This window comes from Vanellus vanellus (genome assembly GCF_965231255.1).
Source record: "Vanellus vanellus genome assembly, chromosome: 5".
In the NCBI taxonomy this organism is placed as follows: domain Eukaryota; kingdom Metazoa; phylum Chordata; class Aves; order Charadriiformes; family Charadriidae; genus Vanellus; species Vanellus vanellus.
Window position 1 is genome coordinate 65,850,896 of NC_138910.1, and position 25,481 is coordinate 65,876,376.

Here is a 25,481-nt window from a genome sequence, read left to right on the forward strand (position 1 = left end):
ACTCCAACCTGCCAGCCTCCCCTACACGCTGCCTCCTCGCAACCGCCAGCCCGGAGCCCGAGCCGGGGGGGGGGATGGGGGGGAAGAGCAGCAGCGGCAGCCCCGTGCGCTGCGGTCCCGCCCGGGCGGCCGCAGGGCACGTGGCCGGCGGGGCGCCCTCCTCCGCCGGGGCCCCGATAAAGGCGGCGCGGGCGGCGGGGCAGGGCAGGACGCGGGGCGCGCTGGCGGGACGGGGCTGCGCGGCCCGGGGCCGCTCGGGTCGCGCCACGCTGCCACCTCTCCCCCCCGCCGCTGTGGGCTGCCGCAGCCCCGCACCGCCCTGCCCCGGGCAGCGGCCGAGCCCCGCGGCCCCATGGAGATCTCCCTCAAGTACCTGCCCGGCGGACGGGCCGCCGCCAGCGGGTGAGCGGGACGGGAAGGGGCCGCGTACGGGGGGCGGGGGAGAGAAGGGCGCTTCTTGGCCAACGGCTGCGGGAGGGGGCGAAGCGCCCCGGGGGCGCCGGTCGGGGCACGGCGGCCGTGTGGCACCGCGATAAGGGGTTGTGCCCTCCCGCCCCTCCCCGGAGAGGAGCGCTGCGGCGGCGCCCGGGCAGAGGGCTCAGCACACAGGCGGACCTGTCGCTCTGAACCCGGGGTTTAAGTTCGCCGCACAAGGTGGGTCCTCTCCGCTCTGCCGCCCGGGGCTTGGGCTGTCCCGCTCTTCGGCAGCTGTGAAGTCTTCCCCCCCCCTTGCAGCAGCTTAGCGATGGGTAACGTTGGCAGCTCTGTAAAAGGATTTTTTCGGTGGTGGTGGTTGTTGGTTTGTTGTTGTTTGTTGTGTGTGGTTTTGTTTTTTTTTTTTTTTTTTTTTAACGTCTCAATTTCTTAGAGCTCACCTTCCTGAGATGTGGGGGGCGATGCCCTCCTCTGGGCGAGTTGTGAATTTAGTAAAAGATGATGAAGGTGAAGCTGGGGTTGCCCAGTCTGATGTGCAGAGCTCAACGCGGTCATTTCCCCGCCAACATCAATCACATCGATCTCGTTAATACCTCTTTAAGATGTAGAGCTCAAGTGGGTGAATGCTCCTGAGATGGAGCTCTGATGGACACCGTTAGTGTTGCTCTTGTACTGAATTACCTTTTTTTTTTTTTTTTTTTTCCCCCCAAAGTGAATCTGTGCTCTATGGCTTTTTAGCCACTTGATTGAATGGTGCTTTTTTTGCTAGGTGAAGAGCTACGTATTAAAAGCATATTTTATAAGTAGGTAACTGTAAATGGTAGTCATTAGTCTTGAAAACTCTTTCTTGAGTAGAATACTGAGCTTTAAAGTGCCTCACTACAAAACATTATCTGAACAACAGATTGTCCTACCAGATACAGCATTGCAATGGTGGCTATAGTAATGCAGCTTTTAGAGTTGAATTAGTAACAGTTATTATTTGTGACATGCAACACTTAATGATACTTAGATGTGCATTTAAACATGCATAGCAGAGTTAGTCTTCATTCACGAAACTTGTGTCAGTGCTTTACAAAACATATTATGGAAACCTATTGAGCAGTGTTAATTACACTACCGTGTCTGAATTGAATTGCTCCTTTACTCTGTCTTGAGCCAGGTGCTTTGTTTGGATTATTTTTAGATTATTAGGCTAAACATTTGGTAGAACTAGGTGGATTGTTTTAAATATAGTAGGTCACTGTTAATCACTCGGAGCTTTTAAACTTTTTTAATGCTTCATTTGAAAGTTCTGTTTCTGCAGATTTAATGCAGTTTATTTGGATGTTATTTTGAATCTGTCTTAATGAATGGATTAAAAAACAATTGCCATATTTTGCCTATTGCCAGATGAATTATTTCTTAAATACTATATCACAGAATACATCTTCTTTATTGGAAGACAAAGCCCAGCGGTGATGTAGGCTTGAATCTCAATCTTTTCCTCTTAAGCTGAAAAAGTACGTTTCTTTCCTTGGCTGAATTTATGTTCACAATTTCTACAGCTAATTAATAAAGGAAGCTAAAGGCATCAGTGAAAATAATCTCTAGCCAGTGGAGTTACGTGAGGGTTGTGTAAAAGTGAAAGTATTGATGTTAGTCAACATCAAGTTTTTAGAATAGCTGTAAGGGCTTGAAGGACAACTTTGGGAAAAAACACTGCGTCTTCCATGGTATGTACTTGAATATCAAAGGAAATAGTGTTATAAAGTTTTCTGTTTCATTTTTAAGGTCTGTTGATATCAGACTTCTGATACGCTTTTACTGGAAGCTTGGGGGAGGATTTTGCTGAGGTCTTGGGGTGGTTCTTATTAATCATACCTTCATGCTTTAAACCTTAACCAGATCCAGCTTAAACCTCCTCTGTTTCCTCTTTCTTTCCCACCTACTCCCAAGACTTTTACTCGGGGTTAAGGCTTGTTTGTTGTGTACCCACACAAATGCTGCTGCCCGTTCAAGAGAAGCTGGTACAGGAGTAGCCATGTCTTTGGGCATCAGTGCAGGACTGAAGTATGTATGCATCTGTTTCTTGAGACAATACTCACACCAGTAATTATCATATGCTTTTCTGTCAGATGTGTTTAAATTTTTCAAAGTTTTTGTACCTTAAGCATTATTAAAACTAGTGCAGTATGTTTTTATTCTAAATTTAAATGGGGACGTAGTCCACAGTTTCTTCTTCTTAAAAACTTCCCTGTCTCAAAACCAAAATCAGCCTACCTCCCATCATATTCATGAATGATTGATTTAAGGCTGTGTAATAAAGATAACCTTTGAGCTTCTAATGTTAAAATAGATGGTTTGGTTTTTTCACTTCCTCCTATTAGGAAACACCACAGTGTTGACTTTACTGTGTTTTTTTTAACTCTATTTTCTCTTCTTGTGAGAAAGCTGGTTCTAGCAAATCAAATGGGCTTTGCAGTCCACAGTTTGTGCTTAAATACCTGTAGGCTTCAGGCGGGTGAGGACAAAAGAAGTAAGAATGTATCTGAAAACTTGGAATCAATGCTTTTGGTTTTGACCTTGAGAGAAAATGTTATCCTTTATAAAATTCAGGACATGGGGAGTCATTTTCTGGATGGTAGTTGGGACTGATAATTGGCTTATGTAGCCAGTTGCAGATATGATCATTCCATCTTAACACATGGAGGGAGGAAAAAAAATTCCCAGTTTGGTTCTGATCTCTGTGTGAAGTAGAAAAGTTCTGACAATTACGGTACTGGAAAACAAGGTTAAAAAGATTAGGAGAAGGGGAAAGTTTTCAACGTTCCGCTTAGTTGAGAGGGAGAAACTTAAGAGTGATTTAAGACACAACAACAGTCCTCTGTGCTTGTTCCTCCGACTTCTACATGCCCAGATATTTAAATAAATAAATGCCTATGAGTTTAGCCCTTAAAGCTGCATGTTCATAACAGAAGCGTGCTGTGAAGCCTGCTCTGGTTGTTTAGTCTTTAAGACACCTTTTTTGGGTGGTAGAATGTGAGTTATTCAGAGAAATGTGTTAACAGTGGGCTCTCTTTATTTCAAATACTTGGCTTTAAGAAAGAGATAAGTGTAGACTTGTTATTACTATTACAGATCCTCTTATTTAATGCCTATTTCCTGAGAAATAGTTGTATAAATGTTATGTTTTGATGATCTAATATGATTGAATGGTTTTTAATGATGTGATCAAAGGGAAATACTTCTTGAGTTTTGCTGTAAAACAAACAGAAAACTGTTACAGACCTTTTATGTCACGTGGTAATCTGAGGTGAAACTGCAATATGAGGAAATTGCCGAAACGTTCTGTTGGTTTCTAATTATCATATTATTTATGGCAGAAATATGATGGCTCAGTCAGATTTAGATCTAAAAGAGACGGCTCTGAAAGAGGATTTGAAGTTTTACTTCATGAACCCATGTGAAAAATACAGAGCAAGACGTCAAATACCGTGGAAACTGGCTTTGCAGATTTTGAAGATACTTATGGTTACTACACAGGTAATCCTTCCTCTGTTTTTACTCTTAGCGTAGCAATGATGTGCAGAAGCAGCTCTGTGGTTCTGGGCCTTTGCCATCCCCGGATATTTGTTACTGACTTGAACTTCCTGCTTCAGTCCATCAAGAAAAAAATACTATGAAAGGTGTGTCCAGAGGGAAGGATAACGTAAACTAAATTACAAAAGCCTCCTGGAGATTTTGGGGCAGTATTTGACCAGGTATTTTAAGATAACGCTTTGAAGCAAATTGCTCTTGCCACTAAATCCGACACTGTCTTTGGGGCTTGCTGTCACAGTTCCGCTTTGTGTTCTGCTTCATAGATTATAGTTTCACTGGACTCTTTCAAAAGTGATATTTCTTGAAATCTAGTCGGTAACTTGAAATGTATTCGCTCAGTGTGAAAATGCTATGGTTTCTGGTGATGATGGGGATGCCCGGGCTGCAAGCGTCAGACGTGCCCCTTGCACTTCAGTCGCGTACCTGGATAGGTAGAGGCAAAGAGGAGGGGGTTTTTAAACCTCATCAATACCACAGTGCAGTTGGTTATTTTATAGTCCACTAAGAAATGGTGACTGGAGGTTGAGGGAAGCAAAATGGGACACGTGTATAAGTAGAAATGACTTTTCTGGACCTTTGACGTCTGACGCTTTGCAAGAACAACTAAATATACAACTCCTAAAAACATGCTGAGTTGCAGGATTCCAGGTTTGTGTTGGACTTGCCCGCTAGAATGAAGCGTAACCCCGGCTTATGTGCCCTGTGTTTTATTGACCGCTCTGGCTCTTCATCTCCCCGCTGGCAGGACGGGACTGGCTCTGGCCCTGCTGGCCGAGGGTCTGGCCTCTGGTGCCACCATGCTGGAGTCCCTGACGGGGGTCTGCCCGCAGGTCGGAGTGGGATGTGACGGTTGGTGTTGTCTAGGCAAGGCTAGCTAAAATAAGCTATTTATGCTAGTTCTGGCACAATTGTGACCCATGGTGACAGAGCTGCTGAGAACAAGGAGCATGTTAAGGTGGGGGAGGAGGGTGAGGGGGTGGGCAGTGTGAGCTCAGTGTAAGCGGAGAGGAGAGGGTTGCCCCATCTCTCTGTCCTGGCAGCTGCACCTCAGATGTGGGTTATTGCCCTCCCTTCAAAGACAGGGCAGTAACCTTTGTGTGTCAGTAATAAGGCAAAACACAGTTTCACATGGCTCTAAAAAGGTACTTTCAGTCTCTCCTAACCTGCTGACTTAAATTCTTGGGGGAATCACTGCAAGTGATTTCTTTTGTCTGCTGTCCCAGTCTCCCGCTAGCCTTTGTCAGCAGAAGGGGTGCTCTGCTGCACGGCTTCCAAAGGCCACAAGATTTTCTGTATTCCTGCTTAAGATTGTTCTTGTCAGCCCTGGGTCTTGCTCAGATGCCGGGCAGCTAGGGGTGCTGAAGGAAAACGTGTTGCTGCTCTGCAGGGAGGTCTTGAAGGTGAGCTGATAGTAAACAGACAGGTTCAAGAAGCGTCTCTATTTCAGAGTGAGGGCAGGAGCCTTGGAGGACAATCTAGGAGTAAGCTAAGCTGCCTTCTAGCTGCTTCTGCCTGAGGCCAGCCTGTGAGTTGTGACGCTTTTTGCAGCTTCTTCGGTGTGGCGCAGCAGCCACTGTGTCTGGCTGAAAAGCAGAAGAGGCTTCTGTCCCACTGTGGGGAATAAGTTTTGCTCCGACGCTGTGCAGAAATCCCCTAGGGAGTCCCCCAAGGAAAGCCCGATGAGTGTGTCTTATTTCTCTGTATTTGCAGCTGGAAGATCCCTGACTTCTTGGAGATACTGGAGTGCTGCAGATTTATTTGTAGCACTCGGTTAGTCTTTTTTTTTGCAGTCAACTGAAGGTATACATAGTTGATTTAAAACTTGGCTAAAAGCATGAAGATTGAGTACTTAATCTGAAGACTGTATGTACCAGGCAGAGCTGACATCCCCATTTCTCTGTCCTGGCTGTGACTTTGCAAACAGCACAGCCAAACAGCTTTGCACTAAATAGCCCTGCTGCATGTATTCTTTTAGCCTGGCCCAGACCTAAGCAATTACTGTCTAGTACGTAAAATGAAATATTCCACTGAAGACCAGGGGGGAGGGGGGCGGAATAGGTGTGCTTTCCAGTTGTCATTGTTTTGAATGAAGGAGTTTGAATGTCAGTGGAGCCTGTCTGTTTGCTTTGGGGGATTTCTAAGTTCACAGTTCTTTTGCTTGCAGTGTCTCGCTCGTGCTTCTTCCCTGCTGCTCCCAGTTTCTTGTGGGGCTTGGAAACTCCATGCAGTTATGAGACAGTTTCACATTTGCTGTTAGTAAGCAGCTTAAAACTAGGATGAAGAGTTAGCTGTTTGGGTCCTGGGGCATCCTCCTGCTACCATGTTTGTGAAGAAACTCTTGTTGGTTTCGTCTTCCAGGCTCTGTGGTGGTGGGAATGGAAGAATCCATGTGGTAGGGCAACACAAATCCTGAGGAATAATGCTGCTGGCTGCTTATTATAGCCTCCTTAACCAGCACCTGGCTCAGACAGGTGGTGCCTCTTGTTGCTGCAGGATCCCACATAGGTTTGCTCTGATCCTGTGCTGTGCCAGTGGTAGGAAGAAGCTGCTGGAATTGTTCCCGTGGCAAAGCAGGGCATCCCTGGGGTAGCAGGCTGTGGTGTTAAGTTAGCTCTTCTGCCATTTGCATCCTTAACAAAAGTTTTGGCAGATTCTGTTTAGAGTTGTTGGTCCAGGATGTGTGAAAGGTGGCTGTGATCTAGCTGTCTGTTTAGTTGCTGCACTCTAAGTTTTAGAATCAGTAGAAGACACTGATTTCTGTTTCTCTTATGCTGTACATGGTCACCTTGACTTCAGTAGTCTTATTACGTAAGTTAAGAGATTCTTTGCTCCTAGTGTAGCAGGGTTACAGCAACAGACACCTTTCTGCTTTGTATTTATTATAATTCAAAGCTGTTTCCAGAACGCTGCTAACTTGACCACTGTTGAAAATTTGATTTTTTTTTTTTTTTTTTTTTTTCCCTCTTGTCAGCTTATCTTTTTTGGTTTGAGTAACCAGTTGGTGGTTTCATTCAAAGAAGAAAACACTATTGCTTTTAAACACCTATTCCTGAAAGGCTATTCTGGAGTTGATGAAGATGACTACAGCTGCAGTATATACACACAACAGGATGCTTATGACAGCATTTTTTATGTTATTAATCAGGTAAGTGTGTTTGTTTATAATGAACACTGTTAAAGCTGAAGCTATAGCTGTAAACTTCTGCTAAGGTTTTGAGGTTTTGTTTTTCTGTCTCCATTCTTGGATTTCACTTTTGATATTTCAGCGAATCAGCTTAGGTGGCGTGTCCTGAATGTTGTGGGTAGATGTTTGGTTTTTGTCTCTTGGAGGCAAATTTAAATGAAAATTTTACTCGGAGTGTAGAACTGAAATCCAGAAAGTTTGAAAAATGAGTCATCTTGCATGAACTGGAAGCTTTGTTTAGGACTTACTTTGAAGAGCTATGGGTCTGAATATACCTATGCATGGTATTCAAAAAATTTGTGCTTACAGCTATGCTGAATTGCAGCTTTGTAGTGAGTGCCAGAGGCCTCAAAATGGGCAATATGGTACTTCCAGGAATGTAGGGGCGCTCGCTCTGGTTAGGGATGGTATTTTAAAGAACGGTCAATTTACAATCATGGGAGGAAAGTGGACAAATCTAGGGTGACAATTCAGTAAATATTTTTGTATTTAGTATTAATACATTCAGAAGTAATGGGATGAAAGAGAATGTGTGTGTGTAAAATAAAATGTCTGTTCTGTTTGGGGATGACGATAAGCCCAGAAGTGGTTCTGAAGGGATGAACGGAAAGTGACTTTAAACCACCCTTCACTTTCCCTGACCTCGGGGCATCAGCTTTGATGCTTGGTGTGAAGCAGCTTTGCCTGCCACCAGTTATGCCCAGCAGGCATCTGGGAGTCACAGTGGGGCGAAGGCTGTACCTCCTTCTTAAACATATACTCACGTGGGGGCTTGCTGCTCCTCGGCCATCTCCTCTAAGCTACAGCAGAGCCATCAACAGATCAGAAGTGCTGTCTCTGCTGTGCTGGATGAGGCAAAGACTCCGACTCCTGCTATGTTAAATGAGTGTTAAGTAGTTTTCTCAGTCTTCCTTTGAACTCTCAATATTGCTACCATTTCTGCTATAAACTGTGCTTTTTTTTTTTCCTTCCTCGCTTGCTTTGTCTCACTTTCCTTCTTTTGTAGGCGCTAAGGCTGAGGTGAAGTCCAGATAGAAGACAGTAGAGAACTAATAGCTTTGTATCATCAAGAATGAGCCAATGTGTGATACAGGCATCAGAAAAAGGTCTCTTCATAAAACGTCTAAGTTGTATAAATGTAGACATATCCTCTAAGGAGATTAAACCTGTGTAATTTGGATTCTTTAGTGTCGCATGTAGTTCCTGAGGCTTTTTTGTCACCTATGAGACTTCAAAAAAAGTGTGCTTCCAGGTGAACTTTATGACTGGTGGTGTTTTTTTGGGTTGGTTGGTGGTTTTTTAAAGGATGCCCTCTAGGAAGAGCCAAGCCAGGTGACTCCTAAGCTAAAAAGCAAGGCTTTTTTTATTTTGAGGTGGGCAGCTAGATGCCATAGGCCTTGGTGTTCTGTTTTGAGTTTTAATTTGAAACATGTGGTCGGTGTGGGGGCGGGTTGCAGGTGTGGAGCAAGCAGAAGGATATGATACTACAGAAGGTGGTGACAGCGCACAGCAAAACTGCAGTTGTAAAAATTGAGTTTTAGGCTTCGTGTAATGTACCACTGGGATATTTTTACACTTTGGAGAAAAAAAAAAAAAACCCCAAACATACTTTTCCACTTGGAAGAGTACACAGCTTTTCCTTACTTCTCTCCCGGGTCCAATTTGGAAGAAGCCGTGTGGGGTTGTTACACTCATACCCTGCCCTGTGGCAGAGTCTGTAGGACCAGGATGTTCTGCTGGCTGCTCTGTCTGAGGCTGCTTAGAACAGTGTTAACGGGAATTTTGCTTTTACTGTTTCATAGTGTTGTTTGAAAGTGGCATGCGAGTAACCCAGAGCCACCTGCTACGCTGTCAGGAGGGCAGAGCCTGAAAGCCCACATGGGCAGAGCACCGGCTGTTAGATGCAGTGATCTGGAGATGTCCTCAGAGGGATGCAGAGTTGTGACTAACAACTTTTTCCACTCACTTGACCTGCCTTAGTCAGACTTGGCTTCCTTAGTTTGCTCGGAGTTTAGATAACGTTCTGATGGGGTGCGGAGGCTGTGCTTTTCTCGTGGGCTGTCTAAACTTGTTGCAAGCTCAGCCGCGAGGACTCGAGGTGGCACCACGAGGCACAGAGCTTTAGATGGAAATATGGTAGTTCCTGTTGCAGTTCCTTTTGGCCGTGGAGTGTGTGGTTGTTAGTGACCTATGGGATTTTGTACCCCACAAGACGAGCTAGTGGCCATAATGCCCATAGGAGGGAGGAAATAAGAGGACACTGAATGAAGCATAATAACAAAATCCATGTTTAAGGAGAGAAAGGTCTAAATCTGTATCAAAGCCATCTGAACAGGTTTTTTTTTAAGGAATGGGAAGCCTTGTCTGACTTCCCATGTGCACTGAAGTAGATAAACATGGGAAGCTAAGTGCTTCCTTCAGAGCAGACCAGTGCTACATGCATCCCCCAGCTCTTACGCCAGGTGAGGTAATGGTAAAAGCTAACGAATTACTAGATGTTTATGCCTTCTTCCTCAAAGAGCAATGGCTCTGTCTAGCTTCTCTTGGAGCCTGTTAGATGGTACTAAGCTGAGCTGGCAGGCAGCTGCCTTTACGGTTAGTCATTGATCTCCTCAGTTGTTGGGGAGCCAAGAACCACGGGGAGAGCTGCCCCCAGGGCTTTGCCTCACTTGTGCAGGACTGAAGGTCTGGTTCCGGGCATCAGAGGATATATCTTGCTTCCAGCACACACCGAGGATGTGTGGTAGGCCAGTCAGGAGAGGACTGGCCTTGAATGGAGTTCTTGGGTGGTGCTCAGGGCTGATCCATGCGTGGACAATGCTTGGCTTGACGCGGCTTTATTCACTTCCACTTCTCGCCCTTGTTTTCAATTGTATCTTACATATGAAGAAGGTGATATGTGCTGTATTTAGACTAAGTGGAAAAAAGAAAGTACCTTCCTCACAGGCATGTTTTCAGTTGCTTCTGTGCTTGTGTAAAGCAGGCAGGTTAAATTACTTTTGGAGGCTGCCCAAGCTCTGTGTCCGTTCCTTGGTTGCTGGTGATAGAGCACACATGTGGCTTCCCTCTTCTATAGTCGCCCTGGGAGCAGCTTTGGGTTTGCTCTTGGGGTGGATTTGATAAGAACTGTGACTTGGATTGTACGTAAAGCAGTCAAGTTTCGAGTGGTGTGAAAACTAACACCTTCATGAGATAAATACATAAGATTTCCCGGGAGTACGTGTGTGGTTAGTAGCAATACTGCATTGAAGTCACTGCCAGGCATCTAATTAACAGCTGTCTGCTGGCTTGTTGTCTGGCACATGGGAATCGCTTGCAGGCAGCCCGGGAGGTATGGGGCTCTCGGTCACCATGTTATCAGGGTGCCAATCACTACTAATTAGTGGCCAGCAGCCCTTTATCCGCTCTCAAATTTACAGACTTTATGTGAAAGTAAAGATTTTTTGGGTGGGCTTTTTTTTTTTTTAATGTAAAAAGCTATATTGATATCTTGACTTTGGGATTGCAAGTTGCTATCTAATGCAAAAAAGACAACTGTCTCTGTTTTGTTTTTAAACCAGTACAAGCAATTAAAGAACATATCCCTGGGGACGCTCGGTTATGAACATGAAGGATCAGGTTTAAAAATCTGTAAACAACAGTACAGGAAAGGCACAATGCTTTCTTCCAACGATACGCTGAACATAGATGTTTCTACTGAAACAGGTATGGTACTGTTGTACTAAAAATGTCTTGCTGTGGAGAACATATATGCTAATGGTAAATCAGTAAAGTTTAAAACCAATAGCTTTTTGCATGGCAATCACTTGGCCTGTTTCCCTCTCGGTTTGTAGTACCTGCTTAGAAATGACAACTGTGAGACTATAAGAAGCTCTCTTCAGCTGCTGTCATTAGCGGGTTCTGGGTGGGTTTTGTGTTCTTGTTTTGGTTTGGGTTGTTGGTGGTGTGTGTGTTTTGTTGTTTGGTGTGTTTTTTTTTTTTGGGGGGGGGTCCCCCCTCCATGCAGAAGGCTCAAGTACAGAATTCTGGCTTCTGGTCACTCTGTGCCTGCAGTAGATGGGTGTCCTTACCACCCCTCAGAGCTGAGTCCTTGCTGTTAGCCTCTCAAGATTTTACTATGTGAACCTGCTTCTGATCCCACTAGCTGGGGCTCTCTGTGGATAGATTTGCTCAAAATTAACATTTTGCTGAATTAGGACTCGCCATTCAACCTGATTATCTCAGTTTTATGCTGCTTTCTATGTGAAGTTTTTAAGACTACAGCTTTTTCTCTTCTCCTCCCAGAATGTATCTTTTTTAAGCCACAGGAGCTAGCGGGTAAGAAGGCTGACCTGAAGCTGAACTCCTCTTTTTTCAATCTTGAATTTTACAGGTAAAGTGGTGGTGGGGATTTCTTTATTTTTAACTTATCCTTGAACTTATCCTTATGAACGTTGTAGATTCTGAGTTGTGCGGTTTCCTTGCTTTGTATATGTGTGTATTTTTGTGTGTATTTATATATTTATACGTTTTCTTAAAACATCCAGGCTTATACAGGTTGAAATCTCCTTCAAGCTGAAAGGCATTGCTCTACAGACAATCCATGCCCGTGAATTGCCTGACTGCTATGCATTTCAAAACACTGTAAGTGAGTATGGGGTATGGCACTTCCAACACTGTATATACAAACAAGAGCTTAAGCTGAGGGATAGCCATAGTCCTTGTATGGGAACTGCAAAGGGAAAAGCAGTTGAGCATGTCACGGCCTTTAGTCCTCCTTCCCAAAGGTTTCTGAGATGGTGTTGCCATGGGACAATATTATTTTATATCGTGTTCTAGCTGGTGACTTCATGACCTGAGAAGGAGGTAGTAATTGCTATTCTTCTAAAGGTTAAACTTGATTTTTGGCTTCTTGGAATACCGCTTTTTATGCTATATGTGACATGTTTTCAAATTATGTCTACATCAACACTTATGGTGACAGCTTTCTTAAAGCTTACCTGACCAACAAATATGAATGGTTATCATGTCAAAGCACTTACCAAATTTTTTTTATGGAATGAAGTTTTGTTAGTTTTGTTTCTGATTATACTCTTATGTTTCCAGATAACTTTCAATAATAGAGCCCACAGTGGAAAAATCAAAATCTATTTTGATAGTGACACTGATATTCAAGAATGCAAAGACTGGCACATATTTGGCTCTGGTAAGTATGGCGCATGTGTACTTACGTGATAGCAGTGTTACACATCATCTCCCATCACTTCCCCTGCTCTGTAACAGTCTGTCTAGCAAGACATCCCCCGTCCTGTTCATCAATTGATATGAGTAAGCCAAGGAAAACACCTGGTGTGGGTTCACGTGGTGGCTCATAAACTTGTGGATGAAAAGAATACAATACAGAAAGTCAAACAAGTTTCTGATTGCTGGTCATGAAATGAGGTGGGATGCTTTGTCAAGTTTTAGTTTAGTGATATTGATATAGGCCAAAGTCTGCATTTCTTCTACCTCGTGTAGTTGTAATACTGTTGGAGTACAGATGGACACTTAGTGCAAGAAGGGGACATTTGTATTAATATACCTATTTTTGGTTTTATTTTGAAGAACTTGAGCATGCTTTTCACTCTTGTGGCCCAATCTCCATAGTTGTCTTGATGTAATTCTCTGGTGAGTTGTGCTCAAGACATACTTGCAGAAAGAATATTTCTTATAACGCATCTATTCATGGGGTGAGAATGTTTAAATGCAAAATATGTGACATTTTCTAACAATTTGTGCTCAGAGATGTGAAAAGACTAACTCTACTTCCTCTTTACAGTTCTCCAGAAAAACACTCAGTATATTCTGGTCTTTGATGGATTTGTGATTTTAAGTTGCTTTGCTTCTCTCATCCTCTGCACACGATCCATTGTTCTTGCCTTGAGACTACAGAAAGTAAGTACAGTGTTCATAATCTCAGTGCTTATTTTGTCTCTGTCTTGTTTGTTGCTAGTCTTGTCAAGTGATATGGTTTGAAATATTGACTAGCGTATCCTTTGCAGGCTGTTGCTGTCTTACTGCGTCTCTAGAAAGGATGTGTAGGTGTCTGAGTGGTTTCTACCTGAATGGGCTTTTACTTCTGCTTGTGTAGTGCTGTAATATGAACTATTTTTTTATATCGCTTGATGGTAAAAGAAGGAGACTTTTTTTAATTTTTGTCCAGGATTTTGCACAAAAAAAAAACCCAACTTCTGAGTCTCTGTGCTTCTAACAGCCAACACATCACGCACCTTCAAAACGTGAATTCTTCCTTCCCTAGCTTTAGAGTAGGATTCCCACAGAGGTATTGTCATAAGTTAATGCTTTAACAAACATCCCTCAAAGCCAGCTCTAACTGGAGAAAATGTAAAGCATAGCATAATAGTCTAACTCTGGCTGGGTGTTTTTGTCTTTCTGGGGCTGGAACTGCCCTTTTTCATTTCTTCTTTCCTTCTTCTCCTTCCACAATCCCTGATCACCATCTGCTGTCACCTTCTTCCCCGCTCACCCTCTGTTGCAGGCTGAGACTGACCCTGTCTAACGTCATCTCAAGCTGCTTGCAGAGCCTCATGTAAGCAGACTCAGCTCTTCTGGTCCAAATGCTGATGCAGAAACACAAGCTGGGGCCTGAGATGTGCCAGCTTATGACCATTAAGTGATACAGACTTTGCAGGCACGTGGGCTATGGGAGTTGGAAAAAGGATAGGTAGGATGTGAAAACACAGATACTTGTATATCCTTTTTGTAGCTTGTAAAGAGGACACATTTCAGCAAAGGTGTTCTCAAACTGCTGCCAGGAATAGGGACGTCAGCATTTATTCATGAGCGAAAAGAGCAAGTGAAAGCAGTGTTGGGTGTGGGGAGTGACATTGTTGGCTCTATTGGAGATGAGAGCTCTAGTCTTGGAGTGAAAAAGAAAATGAATAACTCAAATACAACTACCATAGTTGGGTGGCCTTGCTCTGTTGGAAGTGGATAGAAACTTTTGTGAAGGGGGCTAAAAAGGGGATAATAAGCTATGGTTAGACTCGTGGGGATTGGTTATGAAATCAGCTGTTCTGTGGAAAGCTGGTTTTCACTGGCTAAAACCAATCTTATTTTTTTTTCCTATTTATTTCTGTTGCTACTGAGAATGAGTTTTAAGCTCTTATTCCAGCAAATGCTATAGGAAAAGGGGGCATGTGAAACTTGAGCACTGCTATACTACTCATGCATCTGCACATATTTTTCATCTAAGGTGACCTGTAACTAAACATCTAAATGCTTGTCAATAGAGATTTGTGAACTACTTCTTGGAGAAATATAAGCGTCACGTCTGTCACGCTGATCGCCTGGAGTTCATAAATGGATGGTATGTCCTGGTAATTATCAGTGATGTGATGACAATCATTGGGTCAATCCTAAAAATGGAAATAAAAGCCAAGGTGAGAGTTTAATACTTCAGATAAAATACTAGTCTTGTTACAACCATGTGTAATGTGTTTTAACTTGGGGACAAATGAAAGCGAGTTAACATAGTTACTAGTCATCTTCCTTACTTCTGCTAGTTCTTATTTCTTCATTTCCTAGTGCTAGTTTGACTGATAACTAGTTTCAGTCCCTTTTCCCCAAAGTCTTTCAGTAAGACCATGCAAGCTATTTAAACATCTTATTTCCACAGTGCTAAGTCACCTAATCCCTTGTATAGGACACGTGGGTAGATGGTTCCTAACAACAACAACAAACCAAACAAAAACCACAAACAAACAAAAAACCAAAACCAACTTGAGTTGTGTTATTTCTGTAGGAAGTAGTAGCACATATTGTACAGGGAAACCAAGAGACATCCCCTTGGATAAAACAGGGGTCTCCATGACTTGTGGGACTGGAAAAATGGCTGCTACAGCTCGCTCTCCTGGCCTGTCCATACTACAGGTACAGACAGTGTCACCTGCTAGTCCTTGACCTCCCAGTCTGGGCTTGCTGAAATCAATGTTTTGTCCAGCTGGCAGCTCTTCAGGGTTGGTGTGGTTTGTTTTTTTTTTGTTTGTTTTAGTTGGTTGGTTTGGCATTGATGTGTTGTGTGGGGTTTTTTTTGTTTGGCTTTTTTTTTTTTTTTTTCTTCAATAGAGCTATATGACAACAATTCATGTGTTCACAAAACTTTGTATTCTGGGAAAAACGGGGTAGGTAGTGTGCTGCTCCTGCTTCATGTGTACTGAGGCTCAAAGGGCAGATGCCCAGAGTGGCCGTCAGAGGAAGCACTTGAGAACCTCCAGCTGTATGCTGAGGTGGGGGGATGAGGGTAGGAAATCTTGAGCTAGATGGGTATCTGTGCTTATTGCAACCAATTCTAGCCTTCTAAAGTAAAATGCAAGTGGAATCAGTTATAAACTTCACCGGTGGTAAAAATTAAGTTCAGGCTCCAAACAGCTGGCAACCTGTTCAAAGCTGTAAATGCACGTAGGCATGGGAAGGACCGTAGTCCCAAGGCTTGCTTTTCACTTAAATGATGGCTCATGTTTTACTAAATAGCAAATGAGAGCTTGTTTGACTAACAGTAGCATATATTAACCATTTTTTAAACAAAAATTCAGAGGTATTTGATCTAATTTTAAAAACATGTTATAACCAAGGTAAAGGCTTTAGTTCTTCATGTAAAACTATAGGAATATCAGCGTAGATGTGCTTGTACTTGCAGCACTATTGCATGTGGATCACAGAATGGTCAGGGTTGGAAGGGACCTCTGGAGATCATCTAGCTCGCGCCCCCCCCCCCCAGAGCAGGGTCAGCTACAGCAGGTTGCACAGGATGGCATCCAGGCAGGTTTTGACTGTCTACAGAGTGGGAGACTCCACCACCTCTCTGGGCAGCCTGTTCCACTGCTCTGCCACCCTCAAAGTAAAGAAGTTCCTCCTCATGTTAAGATGGAACTCCCTATGTTCAAGTTTGTGCCCATTCCCTCTTGTCCTATCACTGGGCACCACTGAAAAAAGACTGTTCCCATCCCCCTGGCACCCTCCCTTTAGGTATTTATAAGCATTAATAAGATCCCCCCTCAATTTTCTTTTCTCTAGATTAAGAAGACCCAGGTCCCTCAGTGTTTCCTCATAAGAGAGATGGTCCAATCATCTTCATAGCCCTTTGCTGGACCCTCTCCAGCAGATCCCTCTCTGTCTTGAACTGGGGAGCCCAGAACTGGACACAGTACTCCAGATGTGGCCTCACCAGGGCAGACTAGAGGGGCAGGATGACCTCCCTCGATCTGCTGGCCACACTTTTCTTGATGCACCCCAGGATGCCATTGGCCTTCTTGGCCACCAGGGCACATTGCTGACTCATGGTCATCCTGTTGTCCACCAGGACTCCCAGGTCCCTTTCCACAGAGCTGCTCTCCAGGAGGTCAGCCCCCAACCTGTACTGATGCATGGCATTATTCCTCCCCAGATGCAGTACCTTACGCTTGCCCTTGTTGAATTTCATAAGGTTCTTCTCACAGGATGATCTCACTAAATAACTGCAGTCCACTTTGGTCTGATTTTTGTGATGTAGCAACACCCTTCCAGTATTGGACTACCCTGCTTTGTTTGTTTGAACTGCTGGAACTTGAATAGCTGTCAAGCTGACATGCCTATTACTTTGTAACTTGACCACCTGGTCTGTTTGGATCCCTCAGAACCTCACGAGTTACGACGTCTGCAGCATTTTACTTGGAACATCAACCTTGTTTGTCTGGGTTGGAGTCATCAGATACCTGGGATATTTTCAAACCTACAACGTAAGGCAGGAATCAAATATTCAACAATTAAAGCGTGTATTTGTCACTCTTACTCAGGTCTCCCTAACTTGTGGCTTTTTCCCCTTCTCCTTTCTTCTACCCTGACATGTAGGTGCTCATTTTAACTATGCAGGCGTCATTGCCCAAAGTGCTAAGGTTTTGTTGTTGTGCTGGGATGATTTATCTTGGCTATACTTTCTGTGGTTGGATCGTCCTGGGACCTTATCACGAAAAGGTATGTATTTCTTTTCTGGTCTGATGATGTGTGAATATCTGTGTGTGGATAGTTCTTAGCTGTAACAACAGAAATAGGCCTTACATGCGTGTTTTTGTTTAAAAGCTGTAGCACGAAGAACAGTGGAGTGTTTCTCCTTCCATGTGTACGTCCTGCTGCCTGTTCCGTTTAACAAAATCACTGTATTCTTGCTTTCACTGTGTGCTTGAACTCTGTGTACTCTCAAACACAAGGCTGTGCTTGTGACGAGTGGCTGGTTTGTCCACGCAATGTCTGGTCTGGTTGAGGACTAGAGGTAAACTGGTCTATTATCTCTTTTGCCCTCTTCTGGCAATCCCTGTTCATTGGGGTTAGAGGCACTAGTTCACTGTCACCATTTCTGGGAATCTCCTTGACTCTGACTTTGTTTTTCCAAATCTTTCCTGTGCCGTGTAACTTTGGCTCCTAAATCTTGACTCATAAATGGGCGGATTTACTTTGCTTCCCGTGTGGGGGTGTTTTTTTCATTTTGTTCGTGGGTTGTTGGTTTGTTTGTTGGTGTGTGGCTTTTTTGTGTGTGTTTTTGTGGGTTTGGGGTTGTTGTGTGTGTTTTTTTTTTTTGTTTTTAAGCTTGATAATGAAGTGTGTGCCTGGTATGTCATCTCGTCTGAAACCTGGGTGTAGCAGTATTCCAAAACACAAGCAAAAACAATATTAAAACTTGTTTTGTTTTTTTCTTGGCAGATGCTCTATGTGACAGGTTTTGTTTTTATTTAAAAAAAAAAAAAAGGCAGATTGCTATTGTGATTAATGGACATCTAGAATTTATCAGTAACAAATGTATGACTCCTTGATTTCTGGTTACACACTGTGTGTATGTATGTATATGTATATATCTGTGTGTGATTTTATATATATATATATATATATAGTATATTTTATATATATATATAGTGACAGAGACACATGCTGCAGTGCTTGCTTCAGCTCCTTGCACCCCCCAGAGCTCAGTTTCCTCTAAAATAATGTAATTCTCTCCTTTGAGAAATGTAGGTATTCAGTCTGCACATATTTTAAGTTGATGACAATACGTTTCTCCATGGGATGCTGGATGCTGTGGGATTCTTAGTCATACCAGAGACTCAATTGTTTGTGACAGGCACAGCATAAATACTGTTGTAACTTCCCTGCAGCTAGTATGTTAATTATCTGAGCAAAAAGAAGTGTAGTCAATCATATGCTCATCTATGAAAATGTTACCTCTTGCTAAAGATCGCACATGTTGCCAAGGAAAGCAACTACAGTTGTGTGTGGGGTTCCTGACAGTTTCCCCAGTACCCCACTGGAAGGCAGTGTCGCACCGCGCAGAGCAGGCGGAGCCCAGCGCTGGCTTCACTGGGTTATCCAGCTTTAAACATAGATGAAAATAACCTATGGCTTATTGTTATTATTATTGTAAGACCAGAGCTGCTGTTCCTGTGCAACAGTATGTTCTCCTTACAAGCATATGCCTCTTGACACCTTGGTTTTGTTAGAGGATCGCAATTCAAGTGAGTGTAGTCATGTTACTTCATTGAGAATATCTTCATTAAAACATTGCACATTAATTCATATAGTCCAATAAGGGTTAGTTAACAAATCCAGTTATTTAGAGGGGCAGAGGGAGGAGGGAAAGTGTGTTTACTTGCCTGTTGAATGGAATTCAGCCTAAGGGCATGTTCTAGCTTGGGGAAACGGAGTTAAGAATTCAAGAAAATGTCCTCGAAATGAAACCACGATTTTGTCCAGGGAGCGTAGTAGCTTCACAGTACAGCTACAGCTTGTACCTACAGCTCAGAGAGGGTTTTCTGAATGACAGATAGATGATGTTATTGCAAGACAAGTCTAGTTTAGACTGTTTGAGCTCCGAAGGCTATATGCTATCTCTAACTTATTAATAAAATATTGATTAATTACCTATACTGCAGTAATGGTGCAGAGCTGGGAAACCAGAGGATGTGGATTCTGTTCCCAGCATACCGCCACTGGATTTGCTGTCTAGATTCTGTAAAATGACTTTATCTATGTGCAAAACAGAATGATATTTTCCTGCAGGTCTAAAATAGCTGAAAACTCAGTAACTTAAACTTTCTGTGGTGGTCAGTTACTACCTGTTTTGCCTACTGAGCATCACAAGTTTATCTCTTGAGAATAAATCTTATTTCTGATATCAATGTATGATCCTTAGCCAAGATTATATTTCTACATGGTTCTGTTACTGACATGTATGTGTTGGCCTGAATGTACAGGAAAGAAAGTGTGGTAGCACTTGATTGCCTGGGTTGGCTTTTTTCCTTCTGCTACAAGTAAAAGTTTGTTTGTTTGTTTGTTTTTTAAAACCAACAAAAATACAAACGGAAAAGACCCAAACCCCTACTTTTGTTTTTTAATAACATTTTTCACTTTCCCTTTAATGTGGATGACTGATCTTCATGTTCTATTAAGAATTTGTACTTGCTGTTTTCTAGTTTGAAGATCTGAACACGGTGGCTGAGTGTCTGTTTTCTTTGGTCAACGGTGATGATATGTTTGCAACTTTTGCTCAAATCCAGCAGAAGAGCACGCTGGTGTGGGTGTTCAGTCGGTTGTATCTGTACTCCTTCATCAGTCTGTTTATATACATGATCCTCAGCCTTTTTATTGCACTCATTACCGACTCCTATGACACCATAAAGGTAAAACATTCATTTTCTATTACACATCTAATGAGTTTTGTATTCATTCTTGTTAATCACTCAACGCCATACTATCTAGCATTAATTACGATGATGACTGAGACTATGAAAATCTTTTTGCTTAGTCTGTGGCAAAATTGGGAGGATGACTGGGTAGTCATCCAAGTGACTAAGCAATAATTGGTTTGAAAAATCATCCTAAGAGTATGTTCCCGTTTTGTAAGTCTTATTTGGAGTGAACTCTTCTTCCCGTGGCACCAGAAGCTGAGGTCAGGAAGGGTTTGCTGGCATCCCAGAGAATATTCCCTTGGCAGGAGCGTGGCAAGGGCTAAGTGGATAACTCTAAACTCATTAAGGTGTCCGGGCTTGCTTAATGCACTGCTTGGAAATGTGTGGTTAATAGGAGATGTGTTCCAAAAGACCCAGTACTTCTCGTTTAAGTTAAAATTGTGCTGTGTGCTTCCAGTATAAACTGGCTGAAAGTGAAACACAGTTTTCAGTAACTATCTTTTGTTCCTGTCCTTCAGTGCTGTCTCCCCTTCGTGCTTCTGGTTGCTGCAGTAACCAGTGGGAAGGGTTCTTGTCCCCTTCTTGTCTTGGTGTCAGATAAACGGGCCAGCAGAATAAGGCCAGTCTGACGTGAACCACAGCTTCCAGACTGAGCAAGAGCTCCACTTGCATCTCGAAATAAAACTTCACTGTCTGTGCTTCTGAGTTTATTGATGGTCTGACCTGTGAAATAGTGTTTTACTGTTACTCTTCTCTCCGAGCACCCCATGTGGATCGATGGGGAGCTGTTTCAGTGTGCTGAACTGGTGTTTCGCTGAATATCCACACTAGGGCGCTTCAAATCCAGCATCGGGGCTCCTAGGGAAAATGAGCCCAGAGCACTCGGGGAACACAGCAGCTAATGCGAACAAAGGAGAATAAATGCCAGTGTGATTTGACATCACTTGTTTGGTCTTACGGGCAGCAAACAAAATGTAAAAGGCTCTATGAACAACATTAGTTTTATGTCACTTCTATCTTGCTCTAGCTACGTATGTGGTGTTTCTAGGATGGTGTGCTTTCTTTTTTTTTTTTTTTTTTTTTTTTTTTTTCCCTTCCTACCACAATATACTGAATAAATATACCAAATAGTTTTGGCTATCACAGTCCAGAGGAAATTTTAGAACACTTCATGCCCAGTAACTTCTCATGTGTTGTAAATAAAATGCTTGCTTTTTTTCAGAAATACCAACAAAGTGGATTTCCGGTAACAGATCTACATGAATTTCTAAAAGACCACAGCAGTGTTGGTTACAGAAAAGAACAGACTTCCATGCCATTCATCTGCTGCTGTAGGAGGTCAGTAGGATGTTTTTAATGAGGGTTTTTCTCAGAAGTGCACCAGTTAGCTTCTCACTGCAAACTGCTGTTTCACAGACGCTGGAACATCCAGAATTCAGGCTGTGGAATATTTGGACTCTGTTCCTCTTGTGCTTTACTTGATATTAGATCTTTAGTTTGCTGATGGTGCAGGGGCAGCAATTCTGAGCTTAAATGCATGTTTTAAGTTTTTTGCTCATATGAAAACTACCATGCAGAAACTGGTGGAAGTTGATGGGATGACCGCAGAGTATAATGCGGAACTGCCAAGGAGTCAGGAGCAAATTACATCTCTGCTGCTTAGGGTTTTGCAGGTCGTCTTTTTCTAAACAGCTTTTCCACTAGGCTGGGAGTAGTAGCATAAGGCAAGAGAACGTGATTCAGCCAAGGGCCAGTACTTAATCCAAAGCTATGCTGTGTCTGTGAGGCAAACTGGTTCAATGCCATCTGTCAGAATATTGAAACGCACTTGTAAATGTCTGGGTGTGACCAAACTCAAGCCTTTGAAGATCCTAGTAGTGGTCCTTTTTAAGCTGGTGTTGGTGAGAGATGAACATCTCGCCTGGTGCTTGCTGGTCTGGAAGCTTATTATTTGAATACTGTTTCTGAGGAAACCTAACACACCTCTGAATCCCGGATTGAGAGAGGAGGGATCTTGTCACTGTCCCTAGACAGTCTGGAGGAATTCGTGCTTGCCCACAGCACGGTCATGGGCACCGTGCAAGGCAGCCAGGCTGTGGGAGAAGGAATAGAGCTGAATGTGAATGCCAGTGTACCAAATCCTCTTTTAGCTGTAGAAGACTTCTCTACTGACTGAGGCTTTTGTGAAATGCAGCTTTATACTTTTGATGTGCTCTGGTAGAGGGAAGCCTTGTAGGCAAAAAGGAGCAAGTCAGATGATGATGGGCAGGTATCCCAGCAGTTGCTGTGGGCACTGGGAAGCCGAGTAGTGCATGAGAGCTCCAGCCAGGTACAGCTTCAGGTTTCACATCCAAGTCACTGTGCAGGGTAAGAGACGCTAGTCTGCCTAAGCATAATGAATGTGCTTTACTGTAATGTGCTGCGGAGTGTACTGTGAGCAGAAGCCTGATAGCTGGAGTGCAAATCTGGAGCTTTTTGCTACTCTCGCACTTTCTGTTTGATTGTCCCAGTGTGGGTGCTGGGAACTATATGCTAAAACGGGAGAGCACAAAAGAGAAGGATCAAAACTCAACTTGGTTTTGTATAGGTAAATGCTTCCAATTGAAGCATTCTTACTGAATGAAAAATTGTGATTGATTATTCTTTTTTTTTTTCCTTTTGCAGACAACAGAGTGATGACAACCTGATACTCATTAATTGATTATTACACATTGAAATTCACCACTAAAGCATGCAAAGAAAGCATAGTTGTATGGAGAAGAATAATCCTCCACATTGCAGTGGAACCCACTATCTGGATCTGCCTTATTGTGAACAGGCTAATCCTACTTAATTAAGGTGTTGGGGGAAAAAAAGCTTCTAATGTAACATCGGCTGGCTGACCCAGAGGAGAGCCCAGAAGCTACGTCTGCAGGAGAGCTGTGAAGAACTTTGTATTCTTGCCCCAAATTCTGTCACATTAAAGAAGGCTGATCCTTGAGCAGTGTCCATGGGAGCTCTGTTTGCTAATCACTTCTAGGAGGAAGTAAAGCAACCCCGAACCAACTGTTCGTCTTAATACGAAAAGGAATTATATGAAAATATTTTTTTAAAAAGAATTCCATGTTAAAAAGTATTAAATAAAAGGTAGTCAGGGAGAAGAGAGGAGTTTTTCACTTAGTGATGCATTTAGCCTGTAATTTCTACTTGGCATAATTAATTTCCTTGAAATAAATTTATGTAAAACTACAAAGCTGCACAAAAGTGCAAAGTAATTTCTGTTCTCCCTCTATCACTTTAACACACACGATCTATAGATCACAATCTTTAACAGCTTTACTAAAAACAAAAGTAGTTTGTTATCCTTTTTTTGGCCGATAGTCTTTTCTATTATACCCACAATATTTGATGTGTACTGTGTAACTGTGTTACATCCCCTTGAATTTTGGCATGAAGAAAAGTATCAGAGGGGACCAGGAGTCTTTGACACCAGGTGACCATGATATAGGAACACAGTGGTCAGAATCTAACTGGAACTTGGAAAAATCATGCTCTGATGCTGCCAGGCGGTCTGGAGAACAAAACCGCAACTTTTTTTTAAAAAAAAAAAAAAAAAAAGGGAGGGGGGGGTGGGGTGTTGCAAACAGTGTTGTCCAAGGTGTGTGTTCTTGTTAATGGAACTACAGGTTTACCTGCAGCCCTACATATAAAGCCTGATGTACTGTCCTTGAGCAAAAAAAATTAAAGTCCACAGTACCATTTCACTGAGACCTTCAGTAGTGTTCCCATGAAGCCTGCAGTGGGCAGATGTTAGAAGAATCCAACGCAGCTGTAGCATTCTCAGCAGTAATAGTCCCTAAACTGTGAAGGTGGAACAGTTGATTCCAGTGTGGACTAGCCTGAACTTGATATGAAGGAGAGAAAATAATTGATTCTTGAATTTAATGTGAATAAATGCTTCCCCAAGGGACAGCAGATAAATAAACCAGATCCCACCCCTCGCAGCCCCCCTCCCCACTACTCCCACCTTCTGGGAAAATGGAGAGTGGATATATGGGCAAAATCAGTGCTGGATTCACACCTTTTTTGGTAGGTTGAAGAACATTTTTTTTATTTATTTTTTAATAGATCTGTCTTCATTTTCTGCCTGTTCTCTGGGATGTTTAAAGAAGAGAGGTTAACCACAGCTTCTCTGCAGCATTTCTGGCCATCAGGTAAGAACAGTGGTGACTGAGGTCTGGAAAGATACGCTGTCATTCAAATCTTTCCCCCATAGTATTTGTCTTCCTGACAATGAATGCTTTGTTTGTTGGAAGTTAATGCATTTTGTCTTGCTTAGGCTGCAGCTAGATGTCTGGAGGAGGTGGTTTCCACATCAGTATTTCCACGCGTCCAGGCTCTGCAAATTTTAATGCTTCTCTTGCTGAAACACCTTTGGGACAGAGAATCTTCTCCCCATCCCAGTCTGAGCGATGCCTTGCTGTGGCCTCCGCTGTCACTGTAGCTTCTGGATAAAAAATTAAATTGCTACCAATCACCAAGACTTCACACTGTTAGCAAAGATTTTTCCATAATTGTCTCTTCATCACACAGATGCTAATTGCGTGATCTAGAACAGAGGATTACTGTCTTGCACTCAGGACAGAAGAGTCAATTTTTCATGTATAGAACTTCTTGGGGCCAATATCTTTTTAGCATCTGCTTTGGGGCCTTGGATAATCCAAGTGTTCTTCTGCAGACTGCATAAGTGAACAGCACTAACTGATTGCGAGCAGAGTTTCTTGGCCCATACAGTGTGCAATTTTCAATTTTTTATGTGTAAGATGCTGGTGTTTTTCATATTTACTGCCATTTTACTGGTAGCTTTCTGGAATGTCTAAGAATCCAACAGTTCCCTAGTAAACAGGACCAAAATCCAGCACATCTGAAAATGAATTGTATCTTCCTTACTGACCTACCTTCTGCCAGTACTTATGGAAGTCTTAGGTTAGAGACTTGAACCTAGAAAAAGCAGATAATGAATGCTATGTTAGTGGATAATCAGTCGTATAATGTGTTCTAATACGTGTTGCCCTTCCAAGGACTCTCGCTTGAGTGTGCGAGCTCTGCATCTCTTGTGATTGTGAGATGTTACTGCCCATGGCTATGAGCTGCAAACACCACACTGAAGCAGGGCAAGTCCTTGGACTTTGACTTTTTTTTTTTAATTTTCTCTCTTTAATTTTTTAATTTAATTTTGCAGTGCTGCCTGAGGTAGGATAGCATGTTGTGGAAGTACTTTCCGTTTTATGAACAGTGTGACAGGTTCATGACCTTCTGAGGTGTAGTGCCTCCTCTCCCTTAAGCAGGTGAGGTACATCCCATACCCTTGGCACTGTGAGGCACAGTGCATCCCAAAGCTCAGACTCAAACTGCTTCTTTCTAATTTAGTAGGACATGGAGTGTGACCTGCCAAAGCCATTGCTCAAATAAACATTTGCTTGTGAGAAAATCCTCAGGGTACGAGGGGAAGTATTATCAACCGAAGGAATGCAGAAAATACTTCTAATTCTTACTGATTTTTCCAAGTTAATTTCTATAATGGAACCAAAGCTTGTCCAGTATTGATT

The 25,481-nt window shown here is 42.9% G+C and overlaps 1 protein-coding gene across 2 annotated transcripts; it reads left to right on the plus strand.

The window, feature by feature from the left end:
- Positions 1-352: 352 nt before the first annotated feature.
- MCOLN2 (mucolipin TRP cation channel 2) lies at positions 353-23,158 on the plus strand (the record flags this gene model as incomplete). 2 transcript variants are annotated; one of them, XM_082483522.1, is made up of 14 exons in its annotated part: positions 353-402; positions 3,801-3,960; positions 6,989-7,162; positions 10,762-10,906; positions 11,486-11,573; positions 11,728-11,824; positions 12,287-12,386; positions 12,999-13,114; positions 14,473-14,622; positions 16,855-16,956; positions 17,069-17,191; positions 19,678-19,884; positions 21,116-21,231; positions 22,558-23,158. In XM_082483522.1, 14 exons carry the CDS (start codon positions 353-355, stop codon positions 22,592-22,594), a joined length of 1,665 nt encoding a protein of 554 aa, XP_082339648.1. In that variant the 3' UTR covers positions 22,595-23,158. The 2 variants fall into 2 exon arrangements, with proteins under 2 accessions (XP_082339648.1, XP_082339649.1); XM_082483523.1 differs by lacking the exon at positions 353-402 and having other exon boundaries at positions 3,805-3,960; positions 21,116-21,235; positions 22,565-23,158.
- Between the last annotated feature and the right edge of the window lie 2,323 nt (positions 23,159-25,481).